Below are 24,507 nucleotides of genomic sequence, written 5' to 3'. Positions count from 1 at the left end.
TCTTTTTTTCTTACTTTTCAGCTCTATTTTATGCTTTATTGATAAATGTACTATAAAAAAGCAAGCAATAACCTGGAAATTCAAAGACGATAAAAATGCAGGGATTTGTCTACTTATAAAGCGTGATCTCATTTTTGGCTCATTGCGTCATATATGGACTTCTAAACGACTATTTCGACGACTGAAGCGATAATAATCTTCAGTTGAAACGTTAAAAACGTTAGCATTTGTCGGAATTAGTCCCGAATGTGAGAGCCCGATATTTGTCACAAACATACGTTTGTGAAGAAGATTAATTTTTTAATGGTAAATCAACCTTAATATAATTCAAATTTAATTAGTTCAATCAAAATACCAGTATGATATCAGGATTGATAACTTTTAAAGACCGTAATCCCGGAATTGTATTTTTGGACCGGCATTGAAATCCCTAGCGGTCAATTACGATAAAAATACAGCTTATTTGCTGCATGCGTCTTATAAAGAGAAAAATTATTCTAATAATTTTAACCGTCTTTTTTAAAAAAAGAAGTCTACCAAAAAATAACATATACAAATGCAAGTAGAACTTTTAAACATAAATTTTGTAAATTTAATTTTTTATTTCATTTATTGAGTGATTTTATAAGAAATTGTTCTTAAATTTACTAAAATAAATTGAAAATATAAAAAGCATTAAATATTGAGCAGTTTTTAGTTTGATAAAGTTTTTATGTTCAAAATACGGCATAGTAAAAATTGTGCTAAAATAATTAAAATAAGTTAAACTATAATTAAATGACTAACAAAAAATTTTCATTAAAAAATAAATAATTGAATTACAAAATGTAACTTGAGAAATTAAATTCATTTAAGGAAGCATAAAGTTTGAAGAAAAATTTGACGAGAAATTCAAAAGAAGGCGCTAAAAATTTTATATACTTTTTCTCAGTTGAGTTTTTTCAATCGACATGGAAGGACATGTTTTTTGCGTAGCTGCGAATATTTTGAATATTTTAAATTTTAGACAAGAAAGAAATATCGCAGAGTTTTGATAAAGTGAATTTCGGAAGCGATGCATATAAATCGGAAGTGACAAAATAAAAAAAGAAGAAAAAAATAGAATAAAATTAACTTTAGAAAATAAAAGTTTGATTAATTTTTTTCGGTTTATGTTACTAACACATACATTTTCAAAACAGTGATGTCATAATTCTCTTTTGTATACAAAAAAAAAAGTTGTGATGAGAGAAATTTTTAAATTATTAGGTATTATCTTTAAGAAGAAATAAGATTATTTTCTTCTGAAATAATAAAGAAAAAAAAGTGAAAAAAATAGTTGCAAATTTACGGTGATTTTTTTGGAGGAAGTAAAATAAAAAAAAATAACAATTCATAAGCAACGAGAACAAAAGTTTAGAATTAAGAATCAAATAACAATGTCAACAATTTCGGCTAAACGAATGTCTTGTTATTTGTGTGATTTACCTCGAATGCAATGGGCAATGATATTAGATTTTTCTGAAGCTGTCTGTCGCGGTTGTGTTAATTATGAGGGTGCTGATCGTATCGAGTTAGTCATAGAAGCTGCTAGGCAAATGAAGAGGCTTCATGCCGCAACAACAGCTAGCAGCACAAAGCGCGGTAACTTTGAAAATGGAGAAGTTGTTTCTCATCGCACGGTTCCATCACAAATTCATCATCACTATTTATCATCAAATACGTCTACACAACAAATACAACGTGCACCTATGATGGAATTTGTACCAAAAACAGAAAAGATTGAGCCGCACGAGGCAAATGGAGGAAGACCGGTTGTAGCAAGAATCGCACAACAGCAGCATTTAGTCCCACCTCATCATCTTACACACACTAACCGATCATCAGCTCCAACAACGGTTTCAATTAATCTTAAACGTCCACCGCCAGACGATTGTGAGGATACGGAACCGACAGCACAATTAAAAAGAGCAGCAGAAGAAAATAGACCACCACTAACCCGTGGTGAATCTTTGCCCACAGTTCCCTTTCCCCCTGAAAGACAAGCAAGTTTTAAGGATAAGCATCCTGTTCGTGCTCCATCGTTTGATGGTAATAAAAAAAATAATTTTTAAAAAATATGTACAGTTAGTGACAATCTTTTTTATCTTTCCCTTTTATAGGAGCCTTTAAATCTGGAACAGGTAAGAAATTAGTTTATGATAACAGCATATATTGTGTATAGTTCTAAAAAAATCATCTTATTAATTTATGAGTTTAATAACGGTCACAAAAGTGATAACCTTGAACAATGTACAGAGAAATGTATTCGCATATTTTGCGAGGAAAATTAGACAGCACAAGAACTGATTTCATCTATAATAATAATTACACAAGAAGAAAAAAAAAAGTTTTACGTTATTATAATTAAGAGCGATGTGAATGAGAGAATTAGAGAGTGATTCTCGTCATATTTTACTATCTTTTTTTATGATGAGCAGATGATGACAGAATTTATTTTGTAGTAATTCATGAAGTGCTTTGATTCGCTAGAATAATGCTGATTTCTTTCACTTTTTTCTCGATACTATATAGTGTTATTATGTAGCGCTGCGCAGAATTTCTACTATGTTTATTTATGTGTCTATATAGTGATCAAGTTGCGTTTTTTATGTACATATTATGGAGGCATGTTATATTTTGACGTGCTTCTATGCCAATGAAATCGAAACATATTTCTTCTTTGAATTACTAATATCTGCTTCAATTGCTACTGATGATAGCTTTCGATTTTATTTTAAAAGAATCTTTAAATTTTAAAAAGAATTGCAAAAGTGCAATAAGAACTAGACCGAAATTTTGAGTATTTCTCAACATTCCATTTAAGAGGCTGAATGAATGAATATATAAGTGTATATGTGAAGCATAGAAGGACAAGGGCGAAAGCTTCGCGTCATATACAACTGTATTGGTATGTGCAGAAAATAATTTCGTATGAAATCAGTATACGACATGCAGAACGTACCAAAGAGAAAAGATTTTTTCTCTATTATGAAAAAAGTGAATAATAATAAAAAGAGCAGTACGTAATATGCTTCCATGTACTATCTATATACACATAAAAGAAAGAAATCGATAAAATAGGTATGATCAGTTGAAACTAAAAATAAAGCATTTCTATTTAAATTTTAATGCTGAACGAGAAAAACATCTGTCAATTGATGTTTACAATGTTTTTTTTTTAAAGACCATTTCAAAAAATAAGATATAAAGGAAGTAATTTTGTTCATGAAAAGACTTGTAGGCTGTTCAAAATATCTCATCCTTTTACCTTTTAAAGACTTTAAAATAAATTCTAAATACTTCTACGTACTACCGTACCTATATAAATATTAAATAAATAAAGGAAAAAAGAAAGATGTTACTATATACACACTTCTATTATGTTGTTCAATGGGTAACAGTAAATTTTTCTTTCTATTCAGCGTTTTTTTCGTCAGCATTTTATTCTTATTTTTCTTTCTTTTTTTTTTTTGTGTATTTCCATTCCACAAATTCATAAGATTGTTTCATTTTTTTACTTATATATATACAATGTGACTATATGTACGACTCAGACGAAATTGAATGTGTGCATACATAACAGAAGAAACATTGTATTTAACGATAGCAGCCATACAACGAATGGAATAAACGTACTTATATATTGCTGCTGTTACATCTTCGACCATATTCTCAAAAACACATACATCATTTATGACGTCACCGTTATTTATACTGACTCGTTTTTTCTCTTATTTTTGTTATTGTTCTTGACTGATTTTCATTTTAAAAAGAAAACGAGAAATATAAAAAAAGAGCCAAGCGAATAAAATTTGTTATAGGTACCAATACATTTGCAAAAAATACGTCAGGCTGAAGTGAAAAGAGTAAAAAACGAAAAGGAAAGAAAAATATTATTTCACGTCACGTTCAGCTACGTTTTCTTATATTTATATTTGGGCAAATCCATTTAACAATGAGTATGTTCATGCATACCAATTGTATCCAAGATGCCTTTTTCGTGATCAAGAATTCTTAATTATGCTATAGAAGCAATATTGTGAATCAAAAAGAAAAGTAAAAAGAAAATTCTTTTCGTTCTCATTCAAAATTGCAAAATCAATACTTTATTTTTTGCTTCTTTACCGAGAATCGTTTTATGGGAAGCAATTTCATTTGTGTATCATTTTAGTAACGAAATTCAAAACGCTTTTTGCATAGTGAATTTTTTTCACTTCTTTTTTATTTCCATTACTCAAAAACAAAAAAAAAAATGCTCGTAATGAAAATATGATATGCTCGTAAGTGTGTGTGCGAGAGAATGTAAATAAAGAAGACAGACGCATCAACTTACTTTTACAAATAATTTTCTTCTTCTTCTTTTTTGTACATAAGGTGACGTCACGTATATCGTGTGCTATATGTAATAAATATCGATTTTTCGTTCTCCTTCATATTCACGTTCTTCTCTAGTACATACATTTTTAAATGAAATTCTTTGTATTTAGTAATAACATGATAATCGTTGCATCAATGGTATTTTAGAATACTGTTCAGCACAATAGAGAGATCTAATAACAGCAAAATATTCATGTTTGTTTTTCTTTTTCTTTTGTATAGCAGTTTATCCGAATACCATGACCGGACTACCAGCTGTTTCATTAGGTATAATAAATTTTTCCGTTTGCTTCCTATACGGTTCAATAATTTATTTGAATTTTTATTTTGATATATAGAAACAATCCCGCCAGGAAGTCCGCACAATCAAAGTCCTCCCAATACACAACCGCCACGCACATCTTCAAGAGGCAGTCAAAATTCTCCAAGTTCAGGTTGTTATCATTTTCTATTTATGTCATATTTTGTTTTTTCATCAACTTATTTGTATGCCATTTTTAGGTTCATCGAGCGGAAGGAGATCATCAGGTTCGCGCCACGTTTCAAGTACAACTGTTACATCTACGGAAGCACAATCACAGTCAAACAATAATAATGTTTCATCTAATAGTACACAACAACAGCAACAACAACAGCAGCAGCAGCAACAACAACAACAACAACAAACACCTAATAACCTGCCAGCAGTTAATGGTCAGCCAACAGATGCTAATCTAATTCCTAATGCAACTCCTGTTAATCCTACTTTAAAATGTATGTATCGTCATCAAAATCTCGTCACTTACTCACAACATACTAACAATTCTATTATTGTGATTTTCAGGCACGATTTGCAATGAACGCTTGGAAGATACTCACTTTGTGCAGTGTCCATCTGTTGCTCATCATAAATTTTGTTTTCCGTGTAGTCGAGAGAGCATCAAACGTCAGGTAAATATTGTTAATTGATTAAGTTGAACAAATTGCACTTTAATTATCCGCTACATAACTATTTGATCGTTGATCCACATGCTAATAATTGTATTCTTTAGGGATCTGGTGCTGAAGTGTATTGTCCTTCTGGCGAGAAATGTCCGTTGGCAAACTCAAGTATACCATGGGCGTTTATGGCAGGTGAAATTGCTACAATATTAGGAGAAGAACTGAAAGTGAAGAAGGAGAGAGAAACTTAAGAATAACCTTATGAAAATCTTTTGCGGAATGTTAATTTTTTTGAGACTCAATGCAGTCGTTTGGATATCTGAGACGTGGAAATCCACAAATTGTTTTTTTTGTACGTGGGTCACATCGTACGATAAATGATAGATAAAAAATATGAAAATGTGAAACATAAAAGTAATAATGAATGAACAAACAATCAAAATCCATATCAGCGGAGCATTTAGTGAGCGTTTTGGCAGAATCAAACGGCTCTCCACACATAAACTCTTTTGCTACATGTCATATGAAGACACTTTGATGGACGCTAAATATTTAAAAAAAAACTTTGGACATTTTGGATACATTGCAGATGTGAGCAATGTTAAAAAGGATATAAAAAAATATTTGGAGATATGATCATAATAATAATTATTATTATAATAATGATAGTAAGAGTATCTTGGTTTTTTGTAATGAAAAGAAGAAGATGCAATTTTAATATTTAATAGTGAACAAGTTCAGAATTGTAATGTCTTAATCATTATGATAACTACATATTGCTTTTGATGTATAGTACTTCATTGAGAATTTTGTTAAGCTCAAAGCTCTTTTAGTCGATACTGTAGATTCTTTTTTCTAAAAAAAATTTGTTTATGCTGCTTTATCGACGTTATGAAATAATTTTTTTTGATAAGAACAAATTAGAGTATAAAACTATTTATCGAAGTGAGAAGAAAATAAATACTTGATGAATTTACAATCTCTTTTTACATTTTGTACATAACATTTAATGAAGAAAACTATGTAAAAAGGATATTTAATATATTTATTTGTCATTGGTTTAAAAAAAATCATTTAAATTTCACTAGAATAATCGATATAATTTAAAGTTCTTTTCCTTTTTTTTTGTTTCCTTTGGAATGTAAATTCAATTTGAAATGAAACCTTTCCTTATAACGTCTTGTTGGCGTTTATAACTTTATCTTGAAATTGTGAAAACAAAAGAATTAAATTAAATTAAATGAATTACAAAAAAAACGTATTAATGAAATTTAGAGAAAATAGAATTTTTTTAATGTCAACTGTCTTTACATAAGCAATTTTCAGCTAAGCATTTAATAAAGAAAAGAATTGAGGAATAATAAATTGTGAACTACTACCGTAAACAAAAAAAAATTAATTAATTATTTAATAAAAAAAAGTATAGATGCCATTTTGGACGAAAACATGTTCTTTTAAAGAATTACAAAGAAATATAAGAGTCCATTTTTTCTAAAAGGAAAAGTTGTTCGGAAATGATAAGAATTTACTTGTCACATATAAACGTAATAAATACAGAATAATTGGCTCGAGAACAATTAAAAAAATTTTGAATGTCAAAAAAACATAGGAAATAAAAAATAATATTACTAAAAAATTCCCATACATTTATTCTTTCATTTCATTCTTATTGTGCTGACTTACTCATTTGTTTCGCTGGCCTTTGCGCTGCCATTTATGTAAAACTTGAATTTGGTCATCAGATGAAAGAACTGGTTTCTTCACAAATTATCCAATTGAGTTGTCTAATTTGTCAGTAATCTAACTAATTAACAGGATTTCTATCTACAATACTTGTAAAGGCGAATTCATTTCCTACATTGCCTAAATCTGATGATTTCATGATAAAGAATACGAGTACTTTTGAGTTTTAGGTCAAGGTTAAGCATTTATTATATTTATGAATGCCATTTTTTATCGCCTTCATGATTCTATCGACCTAACTTGCATACTTCCAAAAATATATATCATTTTATGAATCAAAGATTTGTTTCAATTGATGGACATAAATGGATAGATATCAAATATCGACTGTTATGTCCATAACTAATATCAAATGATTTTCAATATCAAGTGGCGCTTTGTATTAAAGTCACAAAAGCATTCAGATGTACTCGAAAATTATCAAACTCATTTATTACAGAACAAATGATAACGACGGAATTTACTTTTCTTAAATTTCACACTTGTCTTCTGTTAAAATTGAAAGATGTCATCAGGGATGTCACTTAAAGAGAAACAACATATGTTTGGTTTTTTCTTAGACTCTTAATATTTTATTCTTTTTTTCATTTTTGGTTTTACAACTTTTTTTTTATTTTGCTTAAAAAAAATCTATAAAAATATTGGTTTTAATGATTGGCAAAAATAGAAAAAAGGTAAACAAGGTTTCCATATAAAATTTATGATTATTAATCCTAATTTCTTTTTTTAAAAGCTCTTTAGCCCTTGGCTTTAAAGTAAAGGAAAATAATTACAATTATTTCTTGCAAACATTTAACAACTTACATTTTGATTTCTTAAAACAATTAACCGTAGGTTTTGAAAAATAATTAACTTCATATAGTTAATAAAATTAATTGCTTAATTTCATATGTAATTATAGACTAGAAGAAATACAAGAAAATAATGTGTAATAATTGAAGACAAGATGATAAGTACCTTATAATGATGTATATGTATCAAAAGTAATAAGGCAGAATTTTCATTTACCCGCTAATATATAGTTTTTGTTTTAAAAACCTTCAAAACTTAAGTTAGGTACGTTTATTTCATTATTGCGCTAAATTCAAAAATCAATTTTGAAATTTACGTGGGCGGTGGGCCATTGATATATCTCAATTGAGGTGTCAAACTCATTGATAGATTGTTTAGTGTATCACAACATCTTTAAATAGAAATAAATTATGATTAATTAATAATTTCGTGAAATAGTTTATAAATTATATTACCTCGGTTCCAAAAACCATGCAATACAGAATAAAGTAACAACTGTCAGTTGGAAAGGCATTGCAAGTTTTGCCACTCTTTTTAAGATTTTCCACTGTGTTGTTTTTGGTTCATCAGGATCTGATTCACTTGTTGTGTCATTTGATGATACTTTTGGTTCAACCTTTTTGTCAGATCTCCTCTCGGTATATAAAGATCTATTTCGTTCCTTATTTCGACGCGAAGTTGAGCGTTTTGATTTTGTTGTTGGCTTGATTGTTATGATTGGAATTTGAACATTAATTTGGGATTGTGAATGTGATGAAACATCAAGTCCTTGCTGCTTTAATAATTCGGTAGACGTTCGTAAAATTAGTTCACGACATGTATTTTGTAATACTTTAAGTTCATTTTCTGCAGCTTCCATTCTTTGAGTTATTGTCTTTAATACCTCACTACTTGGTGATAATGCTGATTCCAATTGCTTTGCTATCTTTTTTAATGCAATTAAACGCCTTTCTCTTTCTGAAAGTTCAGAAAATCCTCCATCTGATATTCCACTGTCTGATTGATATGATGGATTTGATGATGTATTTGCAATAAATTTAAGTGCTGCTTCTGGATGCAACATAAAGTCTTCATTTGTTGAGATAGTTTGTATTCGATTTTCTAATTTTTCACTCAATAATTTCGAGATTTGCTGAACATTATCGACCAATTCTTCGGGACTTGAAGAACCTTCTTCAATAGCTCCTTTCAATCCATTTAAGGCACCTCTGTCTTTTGATAAATTAAGCTTCAATTCCTCCAACCCATTTTCAATTTGTTTCCAACATACTAATGAGTGCTTTAAGTTTTCTAGCTTTGAGGTAAGAATTAAGTTGACTGAATCCCACTTTGCATAAAGGGAAACAATCTCGTCTTTTAACTGCTTATGTAACTCTTCATCCGCTAATGTATCGACATCATATTGCGATGATTGTGTGTTATCTAAGTTAATATCCGAACGAAGAATATTTTGTTTATTCGTCTCCTTACTAACGTAGCTATGAACAGAAGCGTTAAGTTTCAGCATATTCGACCGATGCTTATGAAGTTCGCCAAGTGTACTCTACAAATATAGACAGTAATTAATTAAATAATTGAATAATAAATTCGTGTATTGAAGGAAATAACAAAAATGGAAGTTGAAAGAATTTATTCATTCTTAATGCCATAAGTTATAACTTTCTTTAAAAGATTAAATGTCAATTTTAGAAAGTTTTTCAAACAGTAAAATTTAATTTTGCACCATCAAAGACGAGATTTATTAATTCATTTAACACTTACGTTTAACTCTTGAATTTTATCGCGAATGGCTTCCTCCGAATTGAGCACCAATTCGTCATTAATTTCCATTGAATCCAACAATTGCTTTTGCTCAGCAATTTCCTGTTGCAATCGGCGTATTCCTGCGGCATTTTCGCTCCAATTAAGTAGACGATTCCAACTAGCAATTAGTGCTACAGAAATGGAAAGTAAACATTACTGATAAGAATATGAAGAAGCTAAAATAAATTATTTTTACAGAACCAATAATATTTGATAACATTATTTGGTGATGTATTTGAGGATTAAATAATAGTCATTCACTAATTACATAAATCATTTGACACAGAATGTTATTATATCTCTCATTGTATTTTTCTTCAAAGTTTACATCAATCGTCTTGAATGCATTACTTATAAATTAACTTGCTTCGTCACAAATCAATAAAGTTATAAGAAAATATAGGATGAAGGTATGGCATTCTACCCAGTTGAGCTAACTGAGCGTAAAAATATTTGCCATTGTGGAAGTGTGCTAAAACATATGTAAATTAAACATAAAGTAAAATTACCATCCGTTTGAACTCCGACTTCAGTTTTCATTATCATTTTATTTTGTTTCAAATTTATTCATGGAATATTAAAAATCAATTTGAATATTGAATGTTTTTTCAAGTGTTCTATTTTTATGAAATCACTCGAGTGCATTAATTTAGATGCTTATGAACCGTCACTTCATTCATTTCCCTAAATAAAATAATGAAATGAAAGCAGCACTCGTTGTTGCGTAAATTAGTTAGTTGATCTACAATACTCTCTCGCATAAATTTATTTAATCATTTTTGTTTATTATGTACAGTTACTAATAATATCATGAACTTTATATATGCAGAAAAGCTGCTCTTCCAGCACTCAAGGTAATTTCACAAAACACAACTATAGATGATGATGATAATAATAGTCTCTCATTATATTACACCACAAATAACATAGTTCCATTATCATTTATTTATAGTCCTCTATTCTACATAATATCAAGATTTCGCCAAGGTATTTTTAAATTTCATTTTTTACGTAATTTCGAGATATTTGGCAATGATATAGAAGAATTAATTTATAGATATAGAGATTTTTTTAATAGCACTAAATTGTATCACTTTTCATTTTCTATTCGTTTATTGAAACACATATGGTTTTGACATCTGAAATCGATACGATTATAATTATTATCGCTCCAAATGTACATGTCTTACATTAAAGAATTAACTTTGCGAAAAATACGAGTTTCAGGCATGAGTAGGAGTGTTTTGTTTAAGACTTCTAAATTCGAACTGACTTAAATTCAAAGCTTTTCTTTTTCACTGAGTGATGTAGGAAAACAACCTTTTTTACGCTTTAATTGTTTTTCACATATTCTCACTACTGAGAGAATATACATGAGAGAAGAGAGAAAAATCAATGGAACATAAGAGAGAGTATCAGGAAAAGAGCGAGAGAGCATGAGTTTTAACATAACTTTCAAGAAATAAGGATGTCTTGAAAAAAGAAGCTGTTCATATAAAGTTACTGTCTTTAAATGAAATTTGAAACCTTATAATACAATAAGCAGCTTTAAGCTGTTTTATATTAGATCAGATTATAAAAATAATTAGAGAGATATTTGAGCTAGTGATTCATTATAATTAACAAGCAACCAAGATTAAATATGTTAATAGATTTAATTAAATTTTTTTAGTGCACTTACCGTTAACCTTCATTTGATTCAAATCATTATCTCGTTTTGAAACATTTTCCAAACGTTGAATGTTAATCAAACACGTTTCGATGATCTCGTCCTATATTAAGAGCGGAAGAGAATGAGAGTAAGAACAATTCAATAAAATATAAGTACTACTACCAAAAATTAATATTAGACAAGTGTGTCTAAAATTTTGTTTTATATGTTTTATATATAAAAGCGATAAGATATCAAAGTAGTAGGTATGAGTAAAAGTAATAAAAGAAATACTCATGATTGTGTGCTTACTACAAATTAAATGAAATATTTCTTCTCCCCAAATCAGTCTGTTATTGCTAACGTTTTAAATATGAAATGGTTAAATGTTAGATGCAGTTAATTTAATTTTATTATGAAGTTTTGGTTCCTTTTTTAAATTGATTTGTTTGTTTTATAGTAGATAAAGACTTACAACATTGAGTTCCAATAAAATTAAGTAAAACTAATAAATCTGAGCGTCAGGGAAGTTGAATCAGCCAATTTTTTTGAAATAAACATGAATGTGAATAATAGTAATAGTAATAGAAATAAAAATAAAAGAAGTTGTATAACAAAAGAATTAATGCTTCTGAATTTCCTTATATTTTGCCAATTCGTGATAGTAAAAATGTAACAATAATTAAAAAGATAATATAACTAGTAACAAAAGATACGTATGAACAAAATCCCTTAGAGCCTATCAGTTCATCATTTGTCTTATGGCTTTTCTTGCCTAGTTCCAAAAGTTTATTATTGTTTTTACAATTTATCACTTCATTATCACTACTACATCTAGCATTTTTAACCATAACTTCGTTTTTATCAAGGAATGAATTAAGTCTTAATCTTACATAATCTTCAGGTCTTAAAAGCTGTGAATTTGCATTTTGGAATTTTTGAGTTTGTTCCAACTTCTTCTCACATTCTGCTATTAATTTATTCTCTTTTGTTTCCTCGTCTTCCGATGATGAAATATTGTCGGGCTTTAATGATTGGAGTAACGACTGCTGACTTGATTTGCACTTTGTCGTATTTGTAAATTCATATTCATTTGATTTTTGTCTCATTTTTTCCAAAAAGCTATTTGAGCTTCGATCTATACATCAATTCAAATATTTAACGCAAAGAAATTGTTTTTTAAAAAATTATTCATGCATGTTACTATATAAAGATTTTATTTACCTTTATGACGCTCGGTTTCTGGAAGCTCTTGAATTCTTTGTTGTCGTAAAGCTTTCATTGAATTATCGTTACTCGATGGAAGTGAAATATTATTTGAAATATTTTTACAATGTCTTGGAGGCGATAAAGAGTCCATTTGATTTGCACATGATAATGAAGAGCAGCAATCAGATTGCGAATCAATAAAATTTCGATAATCATCACCAAAATCCAACAACTTTCTTGCGCCATCAATATCGCGATCTTCACTATATGCTTCAGAGTTATATTTTTCCATATAGTTATCCCACATATTATGTTCGGAAATACTACTTAAATTTTCTGTGGGAATTTCAGTAGTCTCGCAATTTTCACTATTATAATTTGCTAATGCTGCCAATGAACCTAAATTCATCGAATACGGATTGCCATAAACACTTGTAATCGATCCAATTTTGAAATCAGGAGTTTTAATTACTTGCTCATCTTCAGATTCAGTAGGTGGTTTTTGAGCAACCTGTTCTGAATTGTTCGAATTGTTATCTTTCATAAATGACATCATAGATATTGCTGTAGATAAATCTTCCATTAATGTCATGTTGAAAGAGTCTGATTTACTCATAGTTTTTATTATATTGGCATGTATTTCAGAACCAGAATCGCTCTTTTTGTTAGAGGACAAAGACTTTTTACGCAATTTAGTTTTACGTTTCTTTAACGAATTTTTACTTCCAACACTATTAACTGCATTTTTGTTGTTACAGTTCTTTGAATCTGATTCAGATGTTGTTCGATCTTTTTGTAATTTGTTAAGTGCTGATTCACTAATTGAAAAGTTTGCAAGTACATTTGTTGTTTCAGCAACTTTAGCGTCAGAAAAGCTCTGACGAGTATTTCTCGTAAGTTGAGAAATACAAGAAACTGACCAAGGTCTGTCTGAATGTCGGCGATTATCTGATGTTTTTGCTCTCATTTTCACTTTATGAACAGGTGAAAAATTCTCGAGACCTTCAGTCGATGTCTGTAATTGATCGATTCCTTGCAAACATGTTGCTACCGAATCGGTGATTTCCTCAGATGAATCAGAACAACTAGTATATTCATATGATGCTTCACAATCTGTTAATTGAAGAGTTAAAGACTGACCATTTTTAACTTCTGTGGAATTATGATTGTGTTTTAGCCATTCCTATAAAAATAAAAATACATTTTACCTTGTTACATGATGTATGTAAAAAAATATTTGTAAATTACCTGAACACGACTAATCTTGGCGGTGTCTTTTTGATTCTTTTCCATTACTTTTTTGTGTAAATTCTTACGAACGTTTGTTTTGGCTAGAACTTCGTTTAAGAAATATTCTTTTTTGGTGGTCTTTTCACTCATTTTCTGAAGTACTAATGATTCAGCTTCCAAAACTAACTCACGCAAAGCTTCTTTTGTTATCAACTGAATTGAGTTACATGAAATAATAAAATTAAAATAATAAGTTCAAAGTAAAGCTCACATGCGCTAATTGCTTTTGTTAGCAATAACAATTAAAGTCTTATCTCATTATAATGAGATTTATGATTTGATAAGAAAATAATGGAATATGTCATATATCTCAACACTCACCTGTGGTGTATTTGAAACAATGTTTTCTTGCTGCACAGAGTTAGTTTTTAAATCTGCATCATCATCATCATCATCGTATAAACTCTCTGGTTCCTTTTGATTTGACTTGATCATTGTTTCTTCTTGATTTTCCATCACTTGTGGTGATTGATTGGCATACTCCCAAATTTCTTCCTCCGATGTTTCACTTGCCAAGTTCTGTTCATTTTCATTATTCGTCACCTGATCATTATCGGTATCAACATGTTTGTAATAAAATATGGCACAATTTTTTGATTTTCTATTGGAGCGATTGAATTTTGAAATATCTTTTGACCTCCTAACAACTTTTGGAGTATTAAATGAGTTTTCTGTTTCTTCAATGTAATTATTTGATATTTTTGGGCTTATAATAGGCACTGTTTTACTATCAACACAATCTGAACCTTTCAATGCAATACATTCCATTTCATCCGGAGAGTCCTCTGAGTCGGCATCTATATCAGAAGGGATATCCCTTGCACCAACTTCATTATTATTATCAGGTTTAGATGAAGAAAAGTTTATGTTTTCATCAATTTTCGGAATTTTTGCTATTGGTTCAAATTCATCATCCGTTGAGTCAAAATTATCAGGAATTGTCGTGGAATTGAAAAAATTTCGTTTGTCTAATAAACCTTCAAACATACACTGAGTCTCAAACGCATGCAAATAAAGTAAATGGTAACGGCGCTCTAATGCTTTTAGAACATTCTCGCTCCGTTTGCTTTCACTTGATGTATTAGTTGTTGATGTAGTTATTGTATCTAAACTATCGTGTTCTGTATAGTCAAGCGATTTTATTTGTATTTCTTCAACTTTGTTCGAATTTTGTTTCTCCAATGACCTTATACATGCACCAACAAAGCGACCATTAGAATTTATCTCTCGATACAGCTCCTATATTATTTTTTGTAAAAGTGAAACAAATTTAATTACTTCTCAATCATCATAAAAATAATTAAAAAAAAAAGAAAGAAACTCAATTCTTCATCGAGACAGCTTTCAATTTCTCTTAAAGAATTTTTGATCCATAAAAACTTCAATTCACTAATAATACAGAACAATAATGTTAAGATAGGTTGTAAACTTGAGAACAATGCTTATTTTATTGATCTAAAAATAAGTGCATTTGAAAGAGTTGATGTCGTAAAATCATTTAAATTTATTTTTCTCGAAATCTTAAACTGACTTGTACATTGTACGTCTATCGAATAGAAAGTAAAATGCGGAAATTATTTCAAATCGTTGTTTTTCTTTTCTTAAATTGAATTTTTGGGTTTTTTGTTAAATGAAAATGATCTCTCATTATATATTCCATTCCTTCTCATTTAGTATTAAAATGGTACATTCATATTCATCATGAAGAGAATATAATAAAAATGCGACAAAATTTTCGTATGTATAATAATAATAATAATAAAGTCTATTGAATAGCATAAATGAAATGAGGTCATATTATGCTGTATATGTGAAACCTTTAATTGAGTTTTCAAATAAATGTTTTTCGAAAGAAACATAATCATAATATCATGATACTTCATTTCTCTTCCTTCATTCAATATCATTATTCATAGTTTATCTTATAATATTTAATTTAAATATTTTATGTTCATGTTTTCTCATCTACAAAATTATTATTATTACTATTGGTATGTACAAAATAAAGAAAGAAATAAGGAGATTGATTCATAAAATGCAAATATCGTAGTCGTGAGTTTTTATGATTACTTAAAACCTGCCAGAAGCATCGAAAAAAGAAAGAAGTAATAAAAAAATGTTATAATCAAAATGACAGATGCATCTTATGCAAGATTTACATAGATAATTCTACGATAATGTCTAATGCTACCGCATTCTGTGGTGAACATTAATTTTATTAACAGTCATAGTTCAGTAACCTTTCCCTTTGTTTCTGAATTAACAGGTCGATGAAAACATCGAAGTCTACACATGTTGTGGACATAAGGCCATGCATTCAAGCATAAACAAATTTTTCATTCATTAAACATTGTATTCAAGCTCTTTTAATGAGTATTTCCTCGGACACATTAAATTTTAGCGTAGGCCTACCAAACATGACACAGATTCGATTTAACTATTTTTGGACATTTATATTTATTTCATTTCAATCAAAGTTAATGAAATATATAACATTTGATCAAAAAACTCCATTCATCTATAAATCGGTAAAAATTCAATCATCGACGTAAAAAGTGATTATCACGTTAATGTGTTACGATCTCGGCATATGCATCATTTTGTGATTGGAGCTTACTGTATTAAGGTAAGGTGCAAATCAATAATTAAGAAACGTATAGATACAAATATTATCATCTGTGAAGCTTATCATTACTGATTTTTAATCTGAATACAGCTACCTAACTGTTGATACTATTTTTCAAATTAGAAAATGAAATTTATGAAACAAATTAAAAAAACAACACATGCAATAAAGGATTTCTGGTAGTAATTGCTATGTTCGTGGGAACAAAAAGAAAAATACGACCCTTTAAACAGTCCAACTGTGGCATTAAATAATAATAATGGTATAGTGCCAAAATAAAATATGTTACCACAGAAAAAAATTGAAATACTTTATGTATTTGGAAACATGTGCAACCAATTTTTTTTTTCTTCAATTTTAGTACAGTTACAGTTTTTTTGTGTACTTCCAAAACTCATTTTCATACACGAAACAGTAGAGAAAAATGATGAGAAGTAGCACAGGAAACAAACAACATTACATTAATTTTCAGTATTTGATATTCACGGTAGATAAGTTCATTTCTCATATAGATTCTATTTTCTATTCAATATTTTGTTGGGTCAATTTATTTTTTTTTTATCAAATTTATTATATTGTTCATTAAAAATCTAATGATTACCATACATGGATTTTTTGTGACACACTCGAAACACCTGATTAATATGCTTACATACGCTTACAGAATTACCGACAGTTTTCCCTAATTAGTCAGCTAAAAAAGTCTTTTTTTCGTATTGATCATATTATTAATTATCTATTTAATCAATATCAATATTATTGTACAATAGACGCTAAGCACTATTCAAAAATATCGAAAAAGGGAATACACGCATTCATTATGAAATTTTAATTAATCATCAGTATTACAAGACATGACAAAAGAAAAGAAGAAAGATATATGAGATATGATGCTGGCTGACTAGACTTGAATTTTAGAAACTCTTTGAAATTGAAATATCTCATTTAGAATTTTAAGAAAAATTCTTTTTATCATTCACAGAAATTTTAAATTTTGAGGTCGAATATTAATAACTTTTGTTCTCGAAGGAAAACAATGTCATGGTCAGCCTATATATGAGAAGTTATGTATACCTTAAAACGAAAAAAGAGAAAAAGCGAAAAAGCCAATTAGCAACATTATTTACATTAGTTTTCGTTTGAAATTGCGTTATTATGTAAAAATTATTTGGAGAAATTATAAATAATTATTATTTAGAAGTTTTATTGTGCTGTGTTCAATAACAACGCCACGCGCAATGGTCAATCGATCAATCTTAGCATTGAGTCATTTTAAGCCGTGAAAAATGATCTCTGTAGGAAACATTAATTAGATACTAGTCTCATAAGATTTAAGTTCACGCAACTAATACGATTGTTATATGCTCACGTGTATGACAACATAAGAAAAAAAAAATAATTATAAAAAGAATTAAACAGAAAAATTTAACACATTAAATTGAGGTGTATAAAGCACAAGTAATGTATAGCATAATGGAAAGAAATTCGATGGAGAGAATTTTTCACGGAATAAATTGAAATCGTTGATGCAGGCAAGCCTCTCGCAGTTGCATAAAATACCGTACTGAAGCTATTAAAATCATTGTTGAAATCTCATTTCAAATCTAACTTTTTAAAATAAATGAATGGATTTTAACTTATGTAATGAAAATTTTTAGTATAACTTGAACTTAGTATTAAAAAAATTCAATAAAGAAGCAGTTATGCAAAGAAGTAGGTACTCATAAAACATAATGAATTGAAAGGTATTTTTTTATTAATAACAAGCCACATTTATTTTCTGAAATCATCTTCATGATGATTTCATAGAGCAAAACGAGCAAGCAAAAAGGCCATCGCGAAGAGGCCAACAATACTTGACGAAATCTCATCATTTGTAAAAAATTAATTCTCGTCAAGAAGATTCTTTTTTAATTTCGTTATATTAATCACACACATGAGTACGACAAGTAAATCTCTTGAGTTCTTTTCTTCCCTAGCATTTTTTCTAGTTTTCTAGGAAGTATTGTATAAAAACCCTCCATGTTAATATTATTAACTTTACACATTCTCATTTTCCAAACTTATAAATAACTTTTCTTTTTTCTTGTTCGTTTTTAATTTCCGCTTGAGGTTTTTACTTCAATACCGCCAAGAAATTTTTTTTTTATTATTAATAATGACAATAGCAATAATAATAATAACACATATTTAACTATTTTGTAGATATTATATTTTTAATGATGATGTTTCCTTTTTTTCGCAAACGAATAATCTAAATAATAGTCGTGTAGGTATGTATGTTATACCCAAGTTAAATCATAATAAAAAGAACGAAATATAATTTTAATCTGACGAGATTTTTTGCTTAAAAAAAGCTATGGTTCATGCGTGAAATAAGTTCTCATAACATTGAAAAAAATTAGTTGCTTTTTTGAAAAAAAAAAAAAAAAAAATGAAGAAAAATGTGTATATATTATTTTTTAAGATGATTGGTTGTGTTAGGGTAACCTCATTCGCAATGTAAGTGAAGTGAACAAACATATTGCATGAAAATTTAATTTGCACACATTTATTTAAAAATTTTGAATACACATGTTTCAAGAACGTTCCCCAATTTCTTATACAATCGTTTATAGTGTATGTATTATATTCTCTATCGTTTCTGTGTTTATGTTCAAAGACAAGAAGAAATGATTCCGAAGCATGAATATTTTCAGATCTTTGGTACCTCATGTATATGATGAATAATAAGAAGGAAAAGTTAAAACTTAAATACAAAGAAAAGAAATAATTTTCTTGAAATATTTTTAATTTTACGTATTTTCCTTTAGATTCTTTTTCGTCAGAATTCCATACTAGTTTATCAAACAACACAAAGATTACTCGAGAATATATGGGTATACAGCATACACAACAAGTGAAATTTGCGGCTTCCATTATTCGCGAATTGAGTAAAAATTATATATCCATTGATTTATGCGTCACGATTACTTTCGTTATCATATGAGTACATATAGGTGTCTATTAACTTTCATAAAGATAGCAAAAAAGGCAATTGTGCATGTGAGAACAATTCACATGTCTGTTGCGATATATATACTTTAAGAAATTGATTTTTCATTATAAATTATCAGTTTTCTTTTCACCAAGCAATAAAAAAAAATTCTAAGAACAAAGAATTTTTAAGTGTAAGAATTAAGATGAAATGAGGAAGAGAATGAAGTCACTAGAAGAAGAAAATAAAATTTTGCGCTTACATTTTATCTTAATATAAGTTTCATCTACTTTTCGTAGTCCATTCGTCTTTTCATTCTTCTTTTTTAAAATCTTGAAGCAAAGGAATTTTGCATTCGATAGCACTGAATTTAACAGCTATATACTAATTTTTTTTGTAATTCATATATTGTTAAATCACTTGACTCAATTCACATGAATCATTCTTTAAATATTTTTTTTTTTCCTAAATTATATATTTTGTGTATTTTACAACAGTCATTGTTGCAAAAAATCTTTACTCGTAATCGAAGTTTTAACTCAATAAAAAATTAGCTTCACGAAAAATCGAAACATATCATTACTACTCTATGTATATCATGTCTTTAATGCTTAACGTCGCGCTTAGTACTAAATTTTTTTTGCTTTCAAAAAGAGAACGGAATGAAATATGTTTTGAGTTTTGTACAATTTATCTCTCTCTTGCTGAGAATGAACGAACGATCACTCTCAAAATACAAAAATGAGCTCATGAAAATGTTTAGTATAGAAGTATGAAGAAGAAAAGGTAAAGAATGAGCTAAAATTTTTTCGACTGTGTATCATATTTATTTTAATTTTTTATCTTGACTCTTGCAAAAAAAAACTTAATGTTCTCTCGCAAAGATTTTTTTCGCACTCGTATAATATAAACTTATAATTAAAGTTTATTCGATTCACATTAAATGCTTGAACTCTGTCTGTCAATTTTTTCGGACAGTGGCACACTTTTGAATTTTTTTCTGTATATAATAATTATATGTTTGCTTTTAAAATGGACCAATGTGAGGGTTCGTGACATTATTTTGAATTTCACGGTAATGTGTCGTAGCTTATAAGTTTGGCAGACACTAGTATAAACAATTATTGAGCTCACAAAACAAATACCTCAGAAGTTTTTTAACGATCGCTTTTCGTAAAATTTTGATCATTACACTCAAGGATTGACCTTTCATACAATAAACAAATTATTGTTTACGAGAGAGTCATATCCGAATGTGTCAAAAATGGCTAATTTTCATCACTGGCACTTGTTTGCTTGCTGTGTATTGGAACGACGTTTTTTGAGCAATCTAAAAAGTCATCATTTGTACATGTTCAATCAAAAGTTATCAGCATGTGACCATTTTTCGTTACGACGATCAATTAGGGTATAATTTAAGAAAGAGAAAGACATCATCAATCAATCAATCAAATTAGGAAATATCAGATTTGAATTAAACGTTCTATGATCAGTCACATGATATTTCTTTAATACAACACTAATCTGAGCTATTAAATGCTATTATAAGTTGAGATTAATAGAAATCAAACTAAATCATAAGAAAGATATTGATGATTGTCTTTAACTCAAATTGTACACTATATCCATAAATATAAACGGAATGTCATAGAAAACTGAAATCTACTTAAAAGTGATCAAAGAAAAGCTTTAAATTCTCCACAATTGATTGAAATGTAAAATTTCTCTTTTTTCTCTATTAAATTAATATAGCATTGAATCATGATTATAGTTTGTGTGTAATTGATATTTCGGATAGAGCAATCTTCGACCGATATTTAGACGATGAAGATGAAAGGAATTTTTTACTTACAGTACTCTCAACAGAGAATTTTTTCAAGTCATCTGTATTCAACTTCATGGCTTCCTTTAAAGAAGGCAATTTTGAAACGCGACTTTCCATTTCTCGTAACCATCGGCGGAGTCGTTTTGGATCTAATGTTTGAGATCCTTGCGATCCTTTTGTCATGTTAAATGGAGACTAAAAAATAAATATTAGAAAAATTTGTGTTAGAAATCTGTTTGCTAATTTTGAAATATATTTTGCAACTCACAATTTTGCTGTGAAGATTTGGTAAGATTTTTGTTTCGCCGCTTGTGTCATTGAGTGATTTTGCTTCTCCACTTGCCTCACGACAGGAATCAATTATGGAATTATCCATTATATAATTGTAGGCGGCCCAAAAATCATTTTTTCCAGTACTTGTAGTTGTTGTGCTTACAGAATTTTGCGATTCCCACGACCTACGCCATAATTCCTTTTGTTCAATATCTCTCTTTTTCTAAAAAAAAAATCAATGAAATATTGAGTGAATATCTAATAATTTTCCATTTAAATGAGATTCTTACCTTTAAACTATTATATGGTCGTTCTGTGTTGGAAGATGTTTCGTTACCATGTTCTTTAGGAGACTGAGGTGGAAGTGATGTTAATGATAGAGAAGGTTTCATTAGATTGAGCAAATGTGATCTTTTCTTCAATACTTCATTTGAGCTGGTTGGCAGTTCGTCACTATTAAGAAAGTGACTTTGTTGTTGCTGATCATTCTCATTGCTTGTCATTATTGTTGTTGTTTTCAGTTGTTTGCAATTTCAGGTATTATATGCATCATCTTTTGTAATGTTAATCAAACCATTGATTAAGTAATTTTTTATTTATTAATATGTTATTATTCACAATACGCTTTCGTCAACTAAGCGATTAAAATATAATAACGTTGATTGATTCTTCCTGCAAGAATAAAAATAACAATAAAGAAAGGATTATAACTTTATATTTCAAAAGAAAAACAGTAGACAAAAAGCGAAATGAATATGCACTGCCTAGTTAGTTCATTCACACAAGAGGAGAAAAAAGGGAATATTAATTCAATATACGTATCTAAGGGCAAACCCTCAAAAACATGAGTATTCGATGTCGTAAAAAATGTAATTGAAAAATGTGATGTGAAGCCACGACTTATCATTTTAGCCACAACATGAACAAGCATTACACACTTTCTGTATAATTTACTTTTTACCAAAACATACATATTATTGCATGTTTACTTTTAGATTTTTGAACATCCATATCGACTCGTTGCGCATACTAAATTTTGCGCAAACTTCATAGATAGAAGTTTCCATGTACGGTAAATATTTTTGAATGAAATTCTTCAATATTAAATACTTTATGAAGCATACAAAAATGAAATTTTTGATGATCGCAACGTCGCGTTTAATATTTTGATAATTTTTTAAAAACGAACTCGACGCATATAGGAAATAATAGAGAAAATTGAACGAATCATGAAGACTATATAATACAATATAAATAAATATGAGCGATTATGTTAATCATATTTACAATACACAATTTTTGACTATATACGAAAAAAATCGAAGAACTCTATAACGTATGAGCATGTAAATGAACTGAACAACGCAAAGATTTTTGCATATTTTTTTCGTTTCTACCAATATTCTTGTGTGTTTTTCCTGCTTTTCGTGTTTAAAAAAACTTGACGAGTTATGATTATTTTATGAATATTTAAAAAGGTAATAAAAATCTAGCGGAAATATTTCACTATCACGAAAAAAAAATTCAAACTCAATGCATAGTCAATCATCGAAATCTTTCATTTGATAAAAATTATCGCTGTTCCTATCATTCGTTCAAATCAATTATCAAGGTTATTTCTTAATTACAGGTAAATTAATAGCCTTATCGATTTTCAGTTAACTACCGTATACACTAAGAATTCTCCCCTAATTTTTGTTTTCATGACCATAATTATGCATATTACATGGAAGAAAAATATTTAATTCGACCCTGAACGAAAGTTATCACCCTTTTTGGTCTAATATTTACATTTCCTCATAACTGCCTAATTTTTTTACCGCCTTTATGGAGCTTTAATAGATGTGTATTATAATCCGTGTTGACACTGTGTGTTGGTGTATTTCTAAATGACTTTTAGAAAGAAAAAAAATCATTGAAATACTACATACCACAAACTTGCTTTTTAATATTTAATGTTATGTCTTGCATAATCGCTCATAAGAATTTTTACATATGCTGAAAAACGTTAGAGTAATTCAATAAATTTCAAATATGCTGGCCGAACGCCAAGATCTTTGTCTTGAGCAATAGTTTTGAAGGGAAAGCATCATCATCATCTCCATTATCCAAAAGAATTAATTTGTCTATTTTTAGCCTCAAGGAAATTTGAAAGAAACTATCAAGCATAAACTTAGTTAATGAAAAATCACGTATGAAACGAATCAAGAATTCTAAACATTCTTCACTTTTTGTCTTTAAACATTTTTGTATTTGTCAGGTAACATCATTATTGAGGATTTGTGCATGCTTAAAGATTAAAAATTGGCATTTCGGACACTGTACTTTGACCCAAGAACGATATAAAAATTTTAAAGTAGTTTGTGTTATCAAGATATTTCTTCACATAGTACGTTCGTTCAAGTCTTCAAAAATATCTCTGTATTGTGAAGCCTTAGACTGTTCACTTTTGATTTCAAATGACTTTAAATTTTTTTTGGTATTAATTAAACTGATCATTTAAATTTTGTTAAGAAACCATTTACACTATAATTCTATGATGCCTTACCACTCAAAATGTTATTAAACAGAATGATTTAAGATTATTTTATAAGATGAACATCAAATATTTTTCTTCTTCTTGCTTTTTTGCTCCACCTTTCATGTTTTTCAAATTATATCTTAATTCACTGATTTTCACGTTATGCTTCCACATTACGCTCCTTAAGCATTACATTTTGAGTATTTTGAACACAGTATTACTATTAAAACTATACTTTATCCTTTTAAAATGTGAAAATATAACTCTTGCACAAAAAAAACCCAAATATTTATAAGGCGTCTGAAAAATTACTAGCATAACTTTAATGTGTAGGAAAATCTTCAGACAAAAATGGCTGAAAAAAGCAGGAATTTAACTTTTAATTATTTTTTTGTCACGAGAACAGAGAACACTTAGATATCGTTTTTTACTATTCAATTCGCAGGATAAATTAATTAATAAAAGCATCACATATACA

General features: G+C 28.8%; 2 protein-coding genes across 4 annotated transcripts; one reads left to right on the top strand and one right to left on the bottom strand.

Moving 5' to 3' along the window:
- The first annotated feature begins 871 nt into the window (after positions 1–871).
- On the top strand, positions 872–6,963 carry Pits (Protein interacting with Ttk69 and Sin3A). 2 transcript variants are annotated; one of them, XM_070637360.1, is made up of 7 exons: positions 872–2,070; positions 2,142–2,162; positions 4,624–4,665; positions 4,737–4,832; positions 4,900–5,151; positions 5,222–5,328; positions 5,430–6,963. In XM_070637360.1, exons 1-7 carry the CDS (start codon positions 1,419–1,421, stop codon positions 5,568–5,570), a joined length of 1,311 nt encoding a protein of 436 aa, XP_070493461.1. In that variant the 5' UTR covers positions 872–1,418; the 3' UTR covers positions 5,571–6,963. The 2 variants fall into 2 exon arrangements, with proteins under 2 accessions (XP_070493461.1, XP_070493460.1); XM_070637359.1 differs by having other exon boundaries at positions 882–2,070; positions 4,621–4,665.
- An 824-nt stretch (positions 6,964–7,787) lies between these two features.
- klar (klarsicht) lies at positions 7,788–24,324 on the bottom strand. Of its 2 annotated transcripts, XM_070637030.1 has the most exons (12): positions 24,057–24,324; positions 21,799–22,180; positions 21,504–21,731; positions 21,263–21,430; positions 14,129–15,046; positions 13,766–13,960; positions 12,533–13,700; positions 12,202–12,446; positions 11,339–11,429; positions 9,616–9,788; positions 8,310–9,397; positions 7,788–8,245 (listed from the first exon to the last, which is right to left on the bottom strand). In XM_070637030.1, exons 2-12 carry the CDS (start codon positions 22,009–22,011, stop codon positions 8,167–8,169), a joined length of 4,566 nt encoding a protein of 1,521 aa, XP_070493131.1. In that variant the 5' UTR covers positions 22,012–22,180; positions 24,057–24,324; the 3' UTR covers positions 7,788–8,166. The 2 variants fall into 2 exon arrangements, with proteins under 2 accessions (XP_070493131.1, XP_070493132.1); XM_070637031.1 differs by lacking the exons at positions 21,263–21,430; positions 21,504–21,731; positions 21,799–22,180; positions 24,057–24,324 and adding an exon at positions 19,673–20,033 and having other exon boundaries at positions 7,791–8,245.
- Between the last annotated feature and the right edge of the window lie 183 nt (positions 24,325–24,507).

Source organism: Chironomus tepperi, unplaced genomic scaffold (genome assembly GCF_022539635.2).
Source record: "Chironomus tepperi strain 1889 unplaced genomic scaffold, CSIRO-AGI_Ctep_v1 contig_161, whole genome shotgun sequence".
NCBI classification, from domain to species: Eukaryota; Metazoa; Arthropoda; class Insecta; order Diptera; family Chironomidae; genus Chironomus; species Chironomus tepperi.
This window is presented reverse-complemented; position numbering and strand designations above follow the sequence as displayed.